Source organism: Ascidia mentula, chromosome 6 (genome assembly GCF_947561715.1).
Source record: "Ascidia mentula chromosome 6, kaAscMent1.1, whole genome shotgun sequence".
NCBI classification, from domain to species: Eukaryota; Metazoa; Chordata; class Ascidiacea; order Phlebobranchia; family Ascidiidae; genus Ascidia; species Ascidia mentula.
The window spans coordinates 18026794-18044179 of record NC_138571.1 but is presented as its reverse complement, the minus strand read 5'-3'; the positions used below and the strand labels follow the sequence as shown (position 1 = coordinate 18044179).

Genomic DNA, 17386 nt, shown 5'->3' with positions numbered 1-17386 from the left:
ATAAAGTTTTGCAACTATTGTATAGGATGTGCTGGTGTTGTAAGTGTCTGTGAATACAAGTGTTAACCCTTGAGCATGGGAGAGTTACAAATGTAAGCAACATGTCAAGAGAACTAAAAACCCTGTCAATGCGTAATTTGGAGGAATCATTTTTGGATGATGATCTTCTTACGGAGCAGGTGGACAGTGACTCACAAAAAACTTTGAGTGAAGCAAACGCACCCATTGGAAATATTACTGATGCCACAATTAAGAAACTTGACCCTTCAGGGTCACTAAAAGAAACAAATGATAATGTCACTGCAACTGATGCGACTGAAAAAAAGGCAGAAGGTCAAGTGGATTTCAACAAAACTGGATCTTTATCATTGGACAAAAGTGTCTCACAACAAGTATGGTATTTTAGAGTATTATGTATTAAGTTACTTACACTATGCTTGTTTGCAATATTTTTATGCTAAGCATGTTATGCCTATTTCGAAACCCACAAATACCACAGATTGTGTGTTTTTCTAATTTGATTTGAGCCTTGTCTGTGTATCTATAAAGTATTATTTCAACCAAAACAAGAAGTGGAAATAGGCCATTTTGAAGGCCAGAACATTTATTTATTTAACCTAAAATGCCTTTCTGAAGGATTGGTCGTTTATTTTGTTTTGTGCAGGCAACGAAAAGTGAAGCTGTCCAAGATCATCCTCTTGCTCGGAGGTCGTCAAACTCTTCTAGTTCTTCAACGGAAGGAGATTATCCATATGAACACCATTCGTTTGAACAAACTCCCAAAAACATAAGGTATTAATGAAAGTATGTAGAGCCCCTGTTTTTGTATCATTGAAATATTGCATTTTATGCAGTTTTATTTTATACTTTCTATGAAGGGCTTGTCTTTTTGTGTGCAGCATCCATATTTGGTGTAAATCATTTGTGATTGATAGGCTTTAGCCACAACACTAGTTTTTTCAACCATTTACAAATGCAATAATTATTTAGTGTGTATCTTAACCTGGGTTTGTTCGAACTCCTGGGGTTCAAAGGCCACACTTTAGGGAGTTCCACAAAGGTCTGTGTTTCTGCGATATTTTTCTTCCCATTAATTGCAGAAACAAAATATTTAGTTTCATTGGCATGGTGAGGTTGGATTGTAACCATTGAATGGTTTCACTATTTGAACTCGCATGAGTTGCACCTAAAATTTAAAAATCGTTTGTAGTCATGACCTGACGTAATCAATCCGCACATCCATCAAAAAGTTTCAGAGAAGGGCGTTTCGAAACGATTTTGTGGTGCAATCAAAAAAGAATCTGTCCAAATACGGTGATCACCCCTAACGTCGTCGTAACTACGGCGAATTTAAAGACGCGGACAGCATTGTCATTTTCGCATTCAAGTATGTTCTTTCGCTTTGGCGAAGATAGAATGCAATGGTCAGATATGCGTGGGGAAAAATGACAAAAATAACTTTCCTTGGACTCAACCCAAATTCATTAAAACTGTGGTAGATTGATTTCAGTTCGTATATCGTTTCAAGCCTGTTTATTCCAATTATTGCTATTTTTGCTTAACTTATTCTTTATTATTATCGGCGTTCGACGAATGCTTATAAAAGATTCAAGGTGTTCAATGGGTTAAAAAGGTTGAGAACCACTAAGTGTTTTGTTAATCCAAGGTCACCAGCAAACAATTTATTTTATCCTTTTCCAGGGCTTTTAGTAATTATCCTGTCGCTGTGTTTAAGCCGTTGTTCAGGCGTTCCGTGTCCTCTGTGCAGGGAATTACTTAATCCAAACGATCATGTCCTAATTCCACTTAGGTCGCAGTCCTAAAGGTGGATTTCGTTCGGGAGCTCGCTGTTTGTTTTTTAAATCACTGCTCGCCTCGCAAAGTTCTCCTAGTAAAATTCGTTAATACTGCGCACAACTCTGCTGGTTGTTCCTATTTTTAATGGCATTTTTGTGGGTTTTAGTTAGTCTGGTGAAAAATTAACTAACTGCTCACCACATACTTGGTCTTCTGTTGATACGGAAATAATGTGATGTTTTAGTATTCTTTAAACTCATCATTTCCGTGGTCTAACATGCCCCTGTCTAGTAGTAGCCATTAACTCGTTTCCGCCTTGTATGCTTTCGTGTCGGACTAGCGTAATGAAACGTCATCAAATATGCCAACACTGTTGTTGTTTGTTACACTATTGTTATTGGAATAACACCCAGATTATCTGACACAATTAAGCTTTTTTTGCAGCAACATACTTAAAACTGTTTCCGTTTTTGTTACCGCGTGCTTTTGAAAACAATCGCTTCTTGCAAAGACGTTTTGCAGCGTATGCTGATTCATGGCAATGTTCTCAGTGAAAAAAATCTTGCCTAATCAACAAAACACAAGTCCCTTGCAGACTGCCTGCAAACCGACTGAAGTGGAAGTTTTAGTTTTCAATCGAAACTCTAGAAAACTGGCATGATTTGTTGAAAAAAGATTAAGGTCAACATAGAAAACTAATTCCACATCAAAATTTAAAAAAGGATCTAGTTTCTTTTATATTACTGCTGTTCGCTTGAAGTAGTTATTTGAATGGTTCAACATGCCGCTACATACTTTATACAAAAAATCGTTTCCGCCAGCGTGACAGCGTATTGGAACTTCATCATACGAAACTGAGCTGTTTCGTTATCAGTCTAGCACTGGTTGCTGTTCCATGAAAAGAAATGACTGCATGCTGTGTTGCACCACAATCCCATATCGTCAAGTTCAATGCCGCGATTTTTTCGGCTAAGTATTTGTAGTATTAATTCCTTAAATCGATTTTTAAGCAGTATTGATCAACAATTCGGCTTTGGCGATGCCTAATGTATTCCAGGTGTTATGCGGGGTAGGCCACGTATATTATTGATTTCGCACATTGAATATCTCAACAATTCAAGTATTTTGGACCTGAATGAATTCACCACAGAAACCTCAGTGTTCGTAATGGCGCGTCAACAACGTGCCGCATTTTTTAGCTGATTCGGTATTGGGAGAAATTGTTCATCAGTAATTGCCAGCAGGGCGCAGTTGCCAATTCCAATTTTGCTTCCTAAGGTTAGATACTATTATTTCGACGCTAGTTTGCAAGAAATTTGTTGCTGCTTGATGATGAAAAATTAAATAAAATCTTTTTTGGACCTTTAGGTCAATCTGAATGGCAGGGTATGTTGTTTTCCAGTTAGTATGTACTGATGTACTATACATTCGCTTACGTTTAATCGCTGTAGATCAGTTTAAGCCGAAAAGTAACTTGACGCGACAAGCTTCCTTCCCAAAGCAGCTGAGAGAGCGGGTTTTTGAAATAGGGACATTTTTAAGAACTGTTCATCACGTGCGCAGCGTGACGTTTTCGCGCGTTTGCCATTTTCACAATAGCACACTTTTGTGAACCCAAGATTATTTATTCGGTAAGTTTGTGAAGCAACGGTTTCAAAGCCTCTCTGTTCCCCATTTTAAATGATAAATGTTTTAACGACTTGTGACGCACAATATTGAACGACTATGACGTCATAAATGCGTAGGTGTGCAGTTGGTTGCACCCTTTTTTCTCTCGGCTGCTGCAGGGTCCGGTGATCTTGTAAACGTAACAACTCAGATCCGACAACTGACTTGAATGTCACTTATTTTAGCTTGTCGTTTTTTTTGAATTGCTCGCGACAGCAACATCCTGGTAAATTAATGTAGAACCACATACACGCTCTATTAACAGGTAAATCGTACCTGGTATCAGCATAAAATGCTGAATAGTGGGCATTGTTACATACCACCCTTACATGCAAATTTCGCACTGTATTCTTGTTTCACTAAACAGTATAATGTGACAGTGCGTAAAAAAACAATAGAATAAACACAATAGCACTTGCTTTAGAAACAAGATCAGCCTGGTTTGCTAAACGGGCATCGTCAGTTCCTGTGTAATAATAAATTTATATTAGAGTATAAAAAAATGTTGTGCTTTTTGTTATGTATCCGTACGGAAAAGGCAGTAATCGCCAGGCATTTGTTCGCAGTTTTAAGATCCTTCATATTAAATGCAAACAGTAGATTATTTACTTAATTAATCAGAATTGCTCTTCTGGCATTTAAGTTTCTAAAGTGTTTATTTGAAACCGACGTTTCGTCTGCCATCCGGCGAGACTTCCTCAGGGTTAAAATAGCAGTATAGATTATTTACGTTTGCAGAAACAATTTTTCTTGAGCGCGTTTCTTATTTTCATGACATTTGTTTTTTCCTTCTGAATATTCACAGAGGTGAACGTTTGCGTGGTTCCTCCTTTGGTCGCCTGCGTGGTTTCATTGGAATGCCTGACGAGACGGAGGGAATGGATGGGGCAGGTTACTACAACTCAGCCTCTGCCCTTTGGCAAAACCGCAGCAAAATTTTCACGAATTTGAAAAAGCATGGTGGGTACAAGGAAACGCACCCTATTATGTTGCATTGTGGCAGCAAATTTGGACCTGTTCATACGTTTCGTGGTTGGCGTTCGTCTGTATAATCGCATTTATGACGTAACATACATAGACATTTAACAGTTGTGTCTGGCTTCAATAACCGTATTGACTTTATCGGTACCTATGTTATTTTATTTCTTGTGTTTTTTTGTTTATTAACATATGAGTTTTTTGTACAGAACATGAATGATTTGTATAAGTAAGCAACCAATAATATGAATTATGTGAGCTGCATACAGATAGGTCAAAACAGTGACTATCTGATACAAGTGATTTGGTTAGGGTTGAGATCTTTGTAAATAAAAACAGTGCACTGTGTTCATCATCTTGATTTTCATTAACATGTTTTATACATTGTTATTACAGCCAGTGACGGAGTGAGAAGGAACCTTCCTGGTCTCAGTAACTCGTCAAGTTTTGAAGTTTCAATTCCAGACCCAGTGAATACAGAGTCAACTCCCATTGTGACGCAACAAAGTTCAAACCAAGTTGGTCTGTTTAAGGTTTGAAATTGTTTGTTTCTGTAAAGTATTCGCCTTCAGACCTTTCGGACAAAGTGTCTGCTTATAAACAGATCGATACGCTTTGGTGAACACACATGGTGAGAACAAACACAATTACACACATGAACAAACGCAAATAAGTTTCTGTACATATTAATTGCACATTGCATAGATCCAGTACAGTTTCTACTATCCATTTAATCTATGAATTGGACATTGGCAAAATATGTCAAAAAGTCTGAGATTGGTAACAAGCAAATCCTGGGGATGCAACAAAGCAGGAAATATTCAGATTCAGTCTAATTTTAAACTGCATATGTCCAAATGTTACAGAGTTTTATTTTATCTTCAGGTTGAAACGGATAAAATTGTCGAGAGCAAAGAAGACACAGAGGTGGCGTCGTTTCTTCATGGTCTTAAAGGAAAGGTGGTCGACCCCCTGCAGCTTTTATACTACAAGAAAAAAGAAGAAGATGAAAGAAAGAAGGAAATGGAGGACTTTTCACAGCCTGTAAAATTCCCAATTACCATGTTATTTTATATTTCAAATGCTTGCATTAGTTCTTTAGCTGATAGCATTACTTCTATTGTTGTTAATAATATCTTTGCTAAGTATTATATATAGCAATCATATGTGCTTCAGGAAATTGCAGTTTGCGTATGAGTGGTCAGAAACCTATGACTCTCAGATAAATCTAAGTTGGCATTTCTTAGTACGATTCCTACGAATACAACTTTTTCTGTAATTTTCTATAACGTTAACAATCGTGCCAAGAAACGCCAGGCGTTATTTCGGTCACTTGAGTTTAATCAATAAGTGTTAAATATTTTATGGCTCTCATGTAAATACAATTAAAAATATTTAGCTTTCTTGGCTCCTTGGCCATAAAGGTTCCCGACCCCTGTTCTATACTATAGTAGTCAAGAATTTGCATCAGTTCTTTAGCTGATAACAATACTTTTAAGGTATTTTGTTGTTAATAATGAAGTACCTCTGAGTCCATTAAAAGACTTTCTTTGTGTTTTGCTTGCACACTAGGTGAAAAGAAATGTGACACCCCAAGTAAGAAATGAAAGTGAAGATATATTCAATAAAAAGTCTGAGCCGGATAGACCTGTCCAACCCAAAGTCAGTACCACACCAAGGTAAATGTCACAAAATAAAGTGCTTCACAAATAGAAATGTCAGTCGTTTCAAGCTGAATCAATTTACACTGAAATCTCATTCGTTCATGATAGTTTCAAAAAAAAAAAATGCTTTGCAGAGTGCTGAAGTAGTACAAAAATTTTTTGTCAGTGTGTACATAAAACTGAAATGTTTCTTCTTGATTTTTGGGAAATGATAAAGTTCACTGTCGATGAGCTTGTCAGCGTTGCTTGGTGGGGCAGCTCTTGATCAGGAAGAGGAAAAGGTGGAGAGAGAACTTGAAATTCTTGATACAGTTGTGAATAATGAAGACGAAACACTAAACACTGATGCAATCAAGTATGTCGCAATGCAATGTATCGACACAACATTAATGACACAACATAATCTTTGATGTTTTCAGCAACAATGACTTAAAGGTTGTGGAATGCAGTAAAACCAAACCTGAGCCTTCCGAAGCTGATGTTGCCATTGAGTCCCCTTCATTTCCATTTGTGTTGTCTATGGTGTTTCTTGTCTATACATATCTTGTGTATCCTGTACCGTTTCCTGTACAACTCATTGTGACAAGTATGTATTCTTTCAACGGACAAAATATTCTCCTAAACTGTTTTACTTGTTGCCTGTAGTAAAAAAGGGTTATCTGATCTAAAAGAAAGCATGATGTTACCATTGCATTTATCTTATGACCACAGTTTTTGCAATCTCCATGTGGGTTAATCCTTTTGGGACGGTGATTCTTATCATTTTCCTTGTCTATATCCCTTCAAAATCACCAGTTCTGTAACCCCCCCAAGTTGATCAATACTTTTTTCACTATGTTTAGTAATAATATACAATCAACCTATAATAACAAGACTACAAATTTATATTGCTTGTATAATTTGGCATAACACATAAAAAGGTCTGTATGTTATTGCAGGTTTTGTGTTTGGAACTTTGTTCACAAGTGTGTTTTTGTGCATCGTCGCACCACAATCTACGAGGCCCCGACCAATACTGAACAGCGTGATAAACAGAACTGTTCCAAATGAAGTTCCGAAATCCATTTTTAATCCAGACCAACCAATCAAGGTCAAACAGTTGTTACCATGTTGTTATTTACACAAACATATCTCCATGGCAACAGCTGTGCAATAACTGCAAAAAATAAGTGTGGTTGATTATTTGGGAAAATAAACAATTTTTTTCAAACAGGGTTGGATGAATGAGAGTCCATCATATGATCCCGAGTTGTATCATGTGAGCAACACCCACAGTGTGTTCGTGACTTTGGATGGCAGCACTCTGAGACTTCAGAGACCAAACAAGTAATTTTCATTTCTTTAATTTCACTTGTAAAAAAAACTGTGTTTTGACACGAAGTTATTTTTTATTGTAATTTTAAATGTGAAGTTTCCACTCGTGTCACGCACAAGTGGCATTGGAAAAAGGTGGATTTCAGGAAAAAAAATATTGTTCAATTCGATTCTATTAACTTAAGTGTAGGGTTTTGTGTGTGTATTATTGGTTTAATATTTGATATTTGCATAAACTGATGATGCTTATAGTACGTAAGCAAAATCAATTTTTCTGATAACAAATCTGCTGACATATATTAGAGGCTTGTTGCTTCACAGTATATACCAATCACAGTAATTTGCTGTTGCCGAGAAAAAGACAATGCCTTGCAGAGGAACAGATTCTTGTACAGTTATATAGCAAGTCTTGTTAATTCCACTTGTGCATAATTTTGTTTGTGATTACTGTGTATTTACTTGTGGAATACTAGTGTATTTACGATGTAGTGAAACGTCAACTAATGATTTTGCAGGAGCATAACGCGAAGGAGCATCTACAACGAGGGCAACATTCCAGTTTCTAATGTCATTTTTCAAAGGTTGTACGACATCACCCATGCTAAGGTATGTACAGCTTTTATATATGTAAATTCTGCATTTACCTGTACAAGATTTGTAGCATATTACACAACTATTTTCACATTTGAATTTCATCAATGAGTTGTATCAAAATCGTTGGTTAATTGACTGTATTGCACTTTTTTGTTGACTAATTGCTGCAGACAGAAAATGTTTGATTGAAAAGTCTAAGTATGTGCGACCTCCGAATAAATAATTAATGAGTCTTTTCATGTGGTTTACTGTTAAACCTATTGTAATTGTAATTTCATGCTTTGCTGTAAAGTCATTTCCCCTATCTGTGTAACAGTATATAGTTTTAATTAATCTGTTCTTCTGGCACAAATAAATGTATACTTTAATTTGCCAACGTTTCACCTGCTTTGTACCAAAATCATTGCTTTGTGGGCAAGATTGTTTTTTTCTTAAACTCAACTGTGAATTATTTTTGCAGGTTTACTTGAAACCGGATGGATTGGTCAAGAAACGTGTTTGGAGCAAAAAATATCCAATCTGTGTTGAAATTCCTGTGAAACATAAAACAGACCAAGAAGGTAAAACAGCCAAAAATATTGTGACTTTAACAAAACATATTAACATTATTTAGGCAATAAAGCCAATAATGTTTGTTTTTGGAGCTTACTGAATAAAAATAATATCAACAATGTTTCAAAACACTGTATTTTCATAATCTAATCACATTTGTAAATGTTTCCCGTTCTATATTTGTTGTGAAGGTTTTAACATCACATTGTGTTGCACAGTTAACAAAGAACCCACAGACAAACAGGAGGGAAATGCAGAAGGAGAAGAAAACATCATAATTTACTTATTTGGAAGGACTGATAGACAAAAGGAAGAATGGTTCTACAGGTATTTTTTCAATGTAATCGCTTTTCTTTTACCTCTTTCACATCGCTTCCCTACTTTTATGAGTATTTTTGTTGTCGGTTTTTGGCCCTTTTTCCCCTTGTAACTGTGTTTACTATTTGTGGTTGTTCATTTTAGCTCAAAACGAATAAAAAAAATACTAAATGCATAAAAAATTACTAAAAGTAAATATAAACACGCCATTTGACATATTTTGCAGGATACAGCGCTCCATTAATCTATCTTTAAGAAAGCAAAAACTCGCTGAAAAAGAAAAGGCACGGTCCAAAGATAATGTGGTATGCTCATGATGGAATAAAGTAACAAATTCTCTGTATTTCATATTCTTTTTATGTAGGATGACAGTTCCGTTACTCCAATTATAGAAGATGAGTGGGGTGTGATTGAAAACCATTATGAAGAAGGTATGTATTTACTTTGGGGACATGCAATATTATTCCAGCAAAGTTATTCTGCCCAAGAACAATATTTTCAGGAATTTTTTTCTAAAACTTTTCTTTGTCGCCAAAACAGCACTTTAACTACAAACAATTGTCTATTGCATGACACACAATGTCGACACTTGGACCTACCTTGTCCTATCTGTGCAGCTGGTGACTGACACTAACTTGCTAACCAAGCAGTCGTCGATAACCAACTGTATCACTTTTACTGAATACACACCTTAAGTTTAAACTTGTCACATTTTTAAAGAAACATTTGTTGCATCTACACTGTGTAAAGTGGAAACGGTCAAAGTTGATCCAGTCAGAGCGTACCGCGACTATTTCGTTCATGTCTCTCGACTTTTTCCAGAGCCCCTTCCACCGACATGTGAGTTACTATAATTGGTATTGATGGCGAACCACATTATTGCACTAACACTGGTTCAAGTGGTGTTTGTAGCTGATCCAATAAAGTAAACCTTGTTATTAAACCTGATGAAGTCTTGCTGTATGGCGGACGAAACGTCGGAAGAATAATGTACAGTAATTTACACCAGAAGAGCAGTCCTGTTTAAACTGTTGTATGTATAGCAGCTAAAGTAGCGCAAAACCTAATTATTATTTGGGATTATGCTAATGTGCATATCTGCATTGTATTAAACTTGCTTAGGATAGTAAATGCATTTATTTAATTTAAGCAGCTTATTGATCACCTACAAGTGCTTTAGTAAACTGTGTGTTAATTGGATGAAAGAAAAATTATTTAGTTTGATACCTTTTTTATAAATTGCAGATTCTGATGAAAAGAGAACAAAGGAAAAAACTGAGGTTTGGCAAACATTTAAACCAGTTACAATTAAACCATATATCTCTTCGATACTGTAAATTTATAAAAAGTTTGATTGCTGAAAATGATGTAATACAAAAATCAGAATCAACACGGTAATTTCAGCAAAGTTTTGCTTACAGAGCAATGCATCTGAGACATCTGAGCCTGGTTTGGAAGTTGCCTGGTTGAACGTTTTCGTTGGACGTGTGATGTTTGACTTTTTGAGACAGGAGGGGTGGGCCAAGTGGCTTTCTGTGAAAATTCAAAAGAAGCTGGACAAAATTAAAGTATGAAAATATGACGATGACATTTTAAAATACAGTTTTATTTTATTCTTTTTGTTAACTCCATATTTCACAAGGATCTGGTGTTTTGGATGACACCAAAAATACCAACATTTATACAATGAAATATACATTTAGTATATTCTTGTTTACTTTACATAGAGTCTTGGGCTGTTTGATAAAATATGTGCCATTAATGCCTGCAAATGTTGATAAATACATGATATTTCCAGCTCCCATACTTTATGGAAGAACTGAAGTTGACGGAAATGAACTTGGGCAGTACAGTTCCTTTAATTCACCAAATCTCACTTCCTAAACTGGATGCCAGGGTAAGCGAACGCCTGTCAGAAATGTCCTGGCTGTTTTGCGTGTCTCAATGTTATCATGGAGTTTTTGATTTTGAGGCCTATCCAGTATTGTACAATGTTCATACACATGCATAGTCAACAGCAGTGGGTTTCAAAGTTGTTTTTGTGTGTGATGCACTTGGATTGAATCACTGCATTTGTGTGGGCTCAATTATAAATCTATCAGAACGATTTTTGTTATGTTGACAATTATCAGTAGCAGAAGATTGACTTCACTTTTATTTGTCTCCATATAACTGCAAACTATTTTTTGGTAAAATTTTTACACAAGGCCTTTTGAAACCCAAACCTTTGCATCACAACACACACTTTAACAACATCTGAAGCATTCAATGGTTTTTGTGGCAATAGGGTATCTGGATGGAGATGGAAATCACATACAGCGGTAGCTTACAAATGACCCTGAAAACTAAAATGGTTTTGACCAAACTCGGAAAACAGGAACTGCAAGAGGATGCAGCAAAACAGAGGTTGGCATAACAGCTGGTAAAAGTAACCACTTTGATTCACTTAAAAAACATGTTACATAACATATCTGATTTAAAGCAATGCTTTTGAGAAATTGTCATTTTTTTCAATTAAACATTTTTGTGTGGTGTTTTATGAGATCGAATGTACTGTTGTTTTACATTTGTTTCTGTTGTGCAGTTGGAAAAAGACCTCAGCAATCACTGACAGTGATGCGGAAGATAGTGCTGAGTCATCGGATGATGATGAATCGACAGTTTCTCGTCTTGTGGACCAAGTCCACACAGCTGTGTAAGTTCCTTCATGTTTTAATGTCATAAAATTGCCTGATTGCGCTGTGAGCAACATAGGTATTGCTATTGAATTAAAAATGCAAACCTATAGCGTAAATTCTGTACTGCAATAGGAAGAATATTATATAATTTTAGACTTATAGCTGGCAATTTTTTTCCCTAATCACACTTTCTTAAAAAAAGCAGCACTTCTTGATGACAATTAAAAATAGCACCACATAAAAATCTTACACTTTAGACCCCAAATTGTCAAAGACGCTGTGAAATATGTTGGCACGGAAACAGGAAGTCCCCCTAACAACCCTCCTGCAAACCCTAATGCCCCGAAAAAGTGGGTACGGATTGTAGACAGCATCGCCAAGTCCAAGTACTTCAAGAAAGCAACCGAAAGTGAATACATTCGCAAAAAGCTGGAAACAGTTTCAAACACCCCCATGCTTTTGTCGGTGGAGTTACTCGAGTTGAAAGGGACTGTGGCTGTCAATATTCCCCCGCCTCCAACTGACAGATTGTGGTGAGCGGTACTGAAGTTTTTCTCTAAAAGTTGCATGGTTGGTTGGTTTTGATAACATTAGGAATCATCATAAAAAAAATTTACGCCATGTGACTAACAAAAATACTAAAACACGGTAATAAAAAAGTATGTGGTTGAGTCAGAAGAAATAGACAGGGCAAAACTTAAGTACAAAAGTATTTCTTGTAATGAATTGCCAGGGTTGCCATACCGTTCTTATTTCTAAGGTTTGTGCTTGTTTTCCCAGAGCAGTTAGTCCATGTAGATGGTATCCCTGTGTATTAAACCAATCACTAATGTAGGTGTCAGCGAAACGAATTGCCACATGATTTTTTTGTATTTACGCCCACTTGCCTCTACACTGAGGTATCTGAAAGCATTACGTGGGATGTTGGCTTTTGAGTTGTACACTAAACATTCACTCTACATTTTCACATTGTCAAATATGCCCTCCACAGGTACGGGTTTCGGGAACCACCGCACATTGTCCTCAAAGCTCATCCGAAAGTTGGTGAAAGAGTTGTCAAAACATCACACATCACAGATTGGATTGAGAACAAGTTACAACAAGAATTTGTGGTTAGTTGCTGTCTGTGCTGTTATAATTGAATAACAAGTTAAAATGTGCAGGAATTAGAAGTGTAATGTGCAAACTGAATTGTTTGGTCACTCTGTGAAACAGCACTTAAAAGAAATGTATGCAGACAAAAATTGTGTAAAGCTTATTCCAAATATGCAAAAGATTTCCACTTCTAACAAATGAACCATATAAACTAATTAGCATGCAAATACATTTAATTACCTACATGTGATTTAAAATCATAAAATAAATTGCCTTCTAAATACCTGAGGTAGATTTAGATTCTAAATTTTGTGTGCAGAAAGTGTTGGTAATGCCCAATATGGACGATATCCCAATTCCGATAATGTTCAACAACAGGTGACTACGAACTCCAACATCTTCTTTCACGTTCTTCAATGTTTATTGCAATTCCACTTGTTACTTAAATGTGACTGTTTGTAGTAATGATATGCTGTGGCAAAAAAGACCAATACAGCGACCTTGCACTATTAGTATTTCCCTCCATTGTCAATACATTTCGTGTAAAATGTACATATTTGTTGCAGTGCCTGAAGTTTGTTGTGTAGTCGTGAAATTTTTACTTTGATGGTAAAACACAATTGAAACAGTGATACAAAATCTTTCGTTTCCTGCCCATATATTGTATTAGACACTATGTATTACACATCCAGTGCAATATTTCGTAGCATAATTTAGTGACTATTTCACTTTCCAAGCCAAGAAAGCATTTATCCTGGCATGTTGTAAGCTATGTACAGGTTGGATATTTTCCCTTATGCAAATATGGATAATGGTGCTTGCAAACCCAGAGTATGTCCTATGTACGCAAATCCCTTCTGGAAGAACCTGTGTCACTTGTTTTGTTATATACTGTTTGTTTAAACTGAATATTCCAGTATTTCGACTTCCAAATGCAGTTTTTTTTTGTCAATATAACACACCCCACTGTGTTCACACAATATAGTGTTTACTCTGTGTAATAATGTTCAAGTTGTACTAAATTGTGTAGCTTCTCCAAGCTTATGCAAACTGGTAACATTTAAAAAAAAAACTTGTGATGATACTGGTGTGGTAAATATGTGCGTTGCTTAGTCATTTATTGAGCCTTGCCTTTGTTGAATAAACTCATGTGCAATTTGTTACTGTTCATACGACACTCACATCATATCGTAAACAAAGCCTACAGAACGGTGATGCAGTATTTGTTTACATTATGCACACCCATATTTAAAAGCCATTTGTACATTTATTACAGTTGTAAGACAGTAAAACGTAATCACGAAGTGCTAAAAAGAAACAATTGACTGACCTTGCAGCTCACACAAAACATGAAGGCAATGGTGAAAATGTTTTACAAATTATCCCCTTTCAAGTTAGGTAATTATGGAAAATAACAAATCATGCACAAACAGCTTAACAACAAAACACTTTGACTTACCACCAAGCAAAAAAGCAACAACACTTACGAACACGGACAGTTTGATTCTGCATCAACTTGGGTGATTTATCCAAATACACATTTTTAGTGATGATTTTTGTAGTTCTACACGATTTGAATGGTGAGCAGGAGCCAAATCAGTCTGTTCCGAAAACTTCTTGGGATGCATAAGTCATGTACAAAAATCCATCTTCGTCGCGTTCCTCTGCGTAGACCTCAGCAATAGATGCGGACACACTGACCATGCTTCGCTGGTTCACGAGTAGGAAAAATGCTTGACTTGGACTCAATTGAAGTCTTCTCCTAATTAAAAAAACAACTATTTTGTCAACATGAAACTGCAATGAAAAGGTAATTCAACATTAAACACAATAGAACAAAAAAAGACAAATTACTACCCAAAATGCAAAACTTTGTATTTTTTTCCAAAGATGTTTGTCCCCAGTATATATCAATGCATAGCACTAAACTATGTACTTGCATATATGTTTTCATAAGTGCACAGTTCACAAACCACATACAATGTCATTACTAAGAGTTGTGCACGGATTTGACACTGTTGCGTACCTGATAATTCTGACAAGGTCACACATTGAAACATGATCAGGGACTAAAAACTTAGTTTTGTCCAGTATTGGCAGTTGCTTCTCTCCTTGGTATCGTTCAATAATTACCTACAACGCAAACACAACAACTTACAAGCATTTGTCTTCAGTTTCCTGTTTAGTCATTGGAAATTAAAGTAAATAATATAGTACCGGTATTTTGTTGGGGTGTTCTTGTCTGATTTCTGTTACATCTTTCACTCTATCCTCTGCAAAAAAAAAATTATTTTTCTTACTCCGTAATAAGCTATAGGCATGACTAATGACAAGATAAATCTGCTTGTAGAACATCCTAAACTATAAGTATTGTGACTAATTAATACTGTAACTAAATGCATCTTTAATAAGCACATAATAACTTTTATTTTTTAGATATCCTTTAATCCAATGATTCCAAAACCCCAGGTTTGCAAGATAACGTATAATGCACAAAACTTGCTTGGTTACTCTCCAGAAGACTTATGTGTACCATTAGTGGTATATGTAGCAAAGTTTGGGAACCCCCAAAAAAAATCACTTGCAATAATATGCAATAACCTCACCAAAGCTCCGCCTCTGTTTGAATGTCCTGTCTCCGGTCATGATTTCTTTTAAATTGCAGTAAATACTTTTTGCTACTTTGTTTTATAGGACGAGACAGACAAAAAGTTTCTTTTTTTTTCAAGCAGCACAAAAACTACAAACATACGCTAAATCAACAAAAGTAAACATATTAGAAATCAGTGAATCTTTGGCACCTAGAAATTGTCAGGCACTTAACCTTGTAATTAATTTAATGCCCTTATTTTTGTATGATTGTTGTTATTGCATATCTTAAAGAACAATGTGAATCCGAACAAGAAATTAATTAATTTTGTATGTCCAAGTTTCTTTATTGATGTGTATAAATTTTGTTAAAAATTAAAAAAAAACACAGCCGAAAAAATAGATGTAGTTTCACACAATGCTGTCTACCATTTACATGAAAAACTAATGTCTGTTTATGAAATTGCATCATCTGTCAAGAATTTACCTGTCCATAATAATGCCTACCAAAATGTAACAGAACTAAGTAGCGAAACTACTTTAGGTGAAATTTCATTGATATTAATGGAAGGACTGCAAACTGTTTGCCCAAAAAAACCTAAAAAAATATTTTAATCCACTCGATTTGAGTTCATTTTGAAGCATTTTTTACGATACTCTAATGACATTTATTCGCACAAAACACTCATTCACGTCCCATATAATACAAATTTGAATTTTTTCGACTTTAGCTATAGAGGAACAACCTGCTGCTATTTTTTCTAACACAAAGACTACGTCCAGTTCCTTTTGTTGACAAACATCAGCTGACCTCATCACGTGACTTCGTTTCTTGTCCATGACGCAACACAAGAACATAGAAATATATTTATTACCGTACACCGCCCAAGTCAAGAATGATGTTTTTGTAGTTTATAAACACAAGTTTTTTAGTTGCAAAAACTTTTTATCTTTCAAATTACTGTTTTCTATCAAAAAGATTTACTGTGTAAATTCTGTGTCAAAAACCGACCGAAATTATTTTGAAAATGGTTTGCACAAAGCAATATATGTCTCAATAGCGAGCATCATACATATGCACTACACTTCGTTTTGTTACAGTACACGCATTATTTCCATTCAACATGTTTTAATGACCATGGCCCCGTAAGTATATGGAAGTAGCACTGGCGGTGTGCTTGTTGTAATACACCGCCGTATTGGCCATACCACCAGACTCAGGCGTGCTTGATTGCACAATTTCCACTCTAACGATCAATGTCCTGATCGAAAGTTGAAAGTGACATCTGGTTTAAATGTCCCCTATGTAATTGTTTCCTGTAGGCAAACAAAAATACAGCTCAATGGTAATTAAATATATTAACAGCTACAAAAAAACTCCGTATAGCCTTTTGGGATAAAACTTTTAATTTATTTGTTATGAATTGCTGCCTAAACAAGGCACTGCAACAATGTTACATCAAACAGTACAAAGCGTTTACAAATAAATTGTCTACAAAGACGGTTGTGAACTCCTTGGTGTGAATTTATCTTTTGCTGCTAACATTAGGTACTGTATAGGCCTATTAATTCCTTTTAAATGCTTGATCAAGAAAAACAAAAAAGGAGCAGGGTGTTTGCATGTCCGTGTGTAATTGGACTGTGGTATATTATAATATACATATACTTTATATTGTGCTGTAGCATCACATGCATATTTCCCAACTTAAATCTTTACACATTTGAAACACAGACGGACCAAAAGCTGCAGGGGAGTAAGGCTTTCCTACAGAACTCGCACAGTCTTCTGGCATCCGCCTCGACGACAGACCTTTTTTTCGTTGTAACTTGTTCAATACCCGTTCGCACTTTATTCTTTGCATTCTCTCTGCCACCCAACAAGTGTCTGACATTTAACTAACCATCTGACGCGCGGTAAAAGTTACTTGCTCAGTCACTAACGCGCTTGGAACAATTTAAAGTTACACCACCAAATATTGCAACGTGTCTTTCAATTGCTAAATATGCCTGCTCACGGAGTCCAAATTCAGTAGTCTATATAGCAAAAGCACGCACAGCAGACTTAATTTCAGTCATAGCAACATCAACCAAAACAATCAAAAGTTGCAGTGCAATATTGCTGTTAGAGTATTTAATATC

General features: G+C 35.9%; 2 protein-coding genes across 3 annotated transcripts; one reads left to right on the top strand and one right to left on the bottom strand.

Moving 5' to 3' along the window:
- Positions 1-2: 2 nt before the first annotated feature.
- Positions 3-13826, top strand: LOC145906762 (testis-expressed protein 2-like). Of its 2 annotated transcripts, XR_014402863.1 has the most exons (25): positions 3-392; positions 665-792; positions 4271-4425; positions 4840-4976; positions 5329-5487; positions 6016-6122; positions 6325-6462; positions 6527-6693; positions 7046-7197; positions 7321-7433; positions 7937-8027; positions 8476-8575; positions 8786-8894; positions 9112-9190; positions 9250-9316; positions 9606-9725; positions 10131-10165; positions 10307-10453; positions 10684-10782; positions 11173-11291; positions 11470-11580; positions 11821-12096; positions 12555-12675; positions 12978-13185; positions 13351-13370. XR_014402863.1 is itself a non-coding variant. In XM_082994212.1 (24 exons), the coding sequence occupies exons 1-24, from the start codon at positions 102-104 to the stop codon at positions 13038-13040; spliced, it is 3084 nt and encodes a 1027-aa protein (XP_082850338.1). In that variant the 5' UTR covers positions 3-101; the 3' UTR covers positions 13041-13826. The 2 variants fall into 2 exon arrangements, 1 of the variants encoding a protein (XP_082850338.1); XM_082994212.1 differs by having other exon boundaries at positions 12978-13826.
- Positions 13827-13954: 128 nt separating this feature from the next.
- On the bottom strand, positions 13955-15411 carry LOC145906763 (microtubule-associated protein 1 light chain 3 alpha-like). The gene is made up of 4 exons (XM_082994213.1): positions 15265-15411; positions 14876-14931; positions 14685-14791; positions 13955-14420 (listed from the first exon to the last, which is right to left on the bottom strand). Exons 1-4 carry the CDS (start codon positions 15302-15304, stop codon positions 14255-14257), a joined length of 369 nt encoding a protein of 122 aa, XP_082850339.1. The 5' UTR covers positions 15305-15411; the 3' UTR covers positions 13955-14254.
- Positions 15412-17386: the final 1975 nt, after the last annotated feature.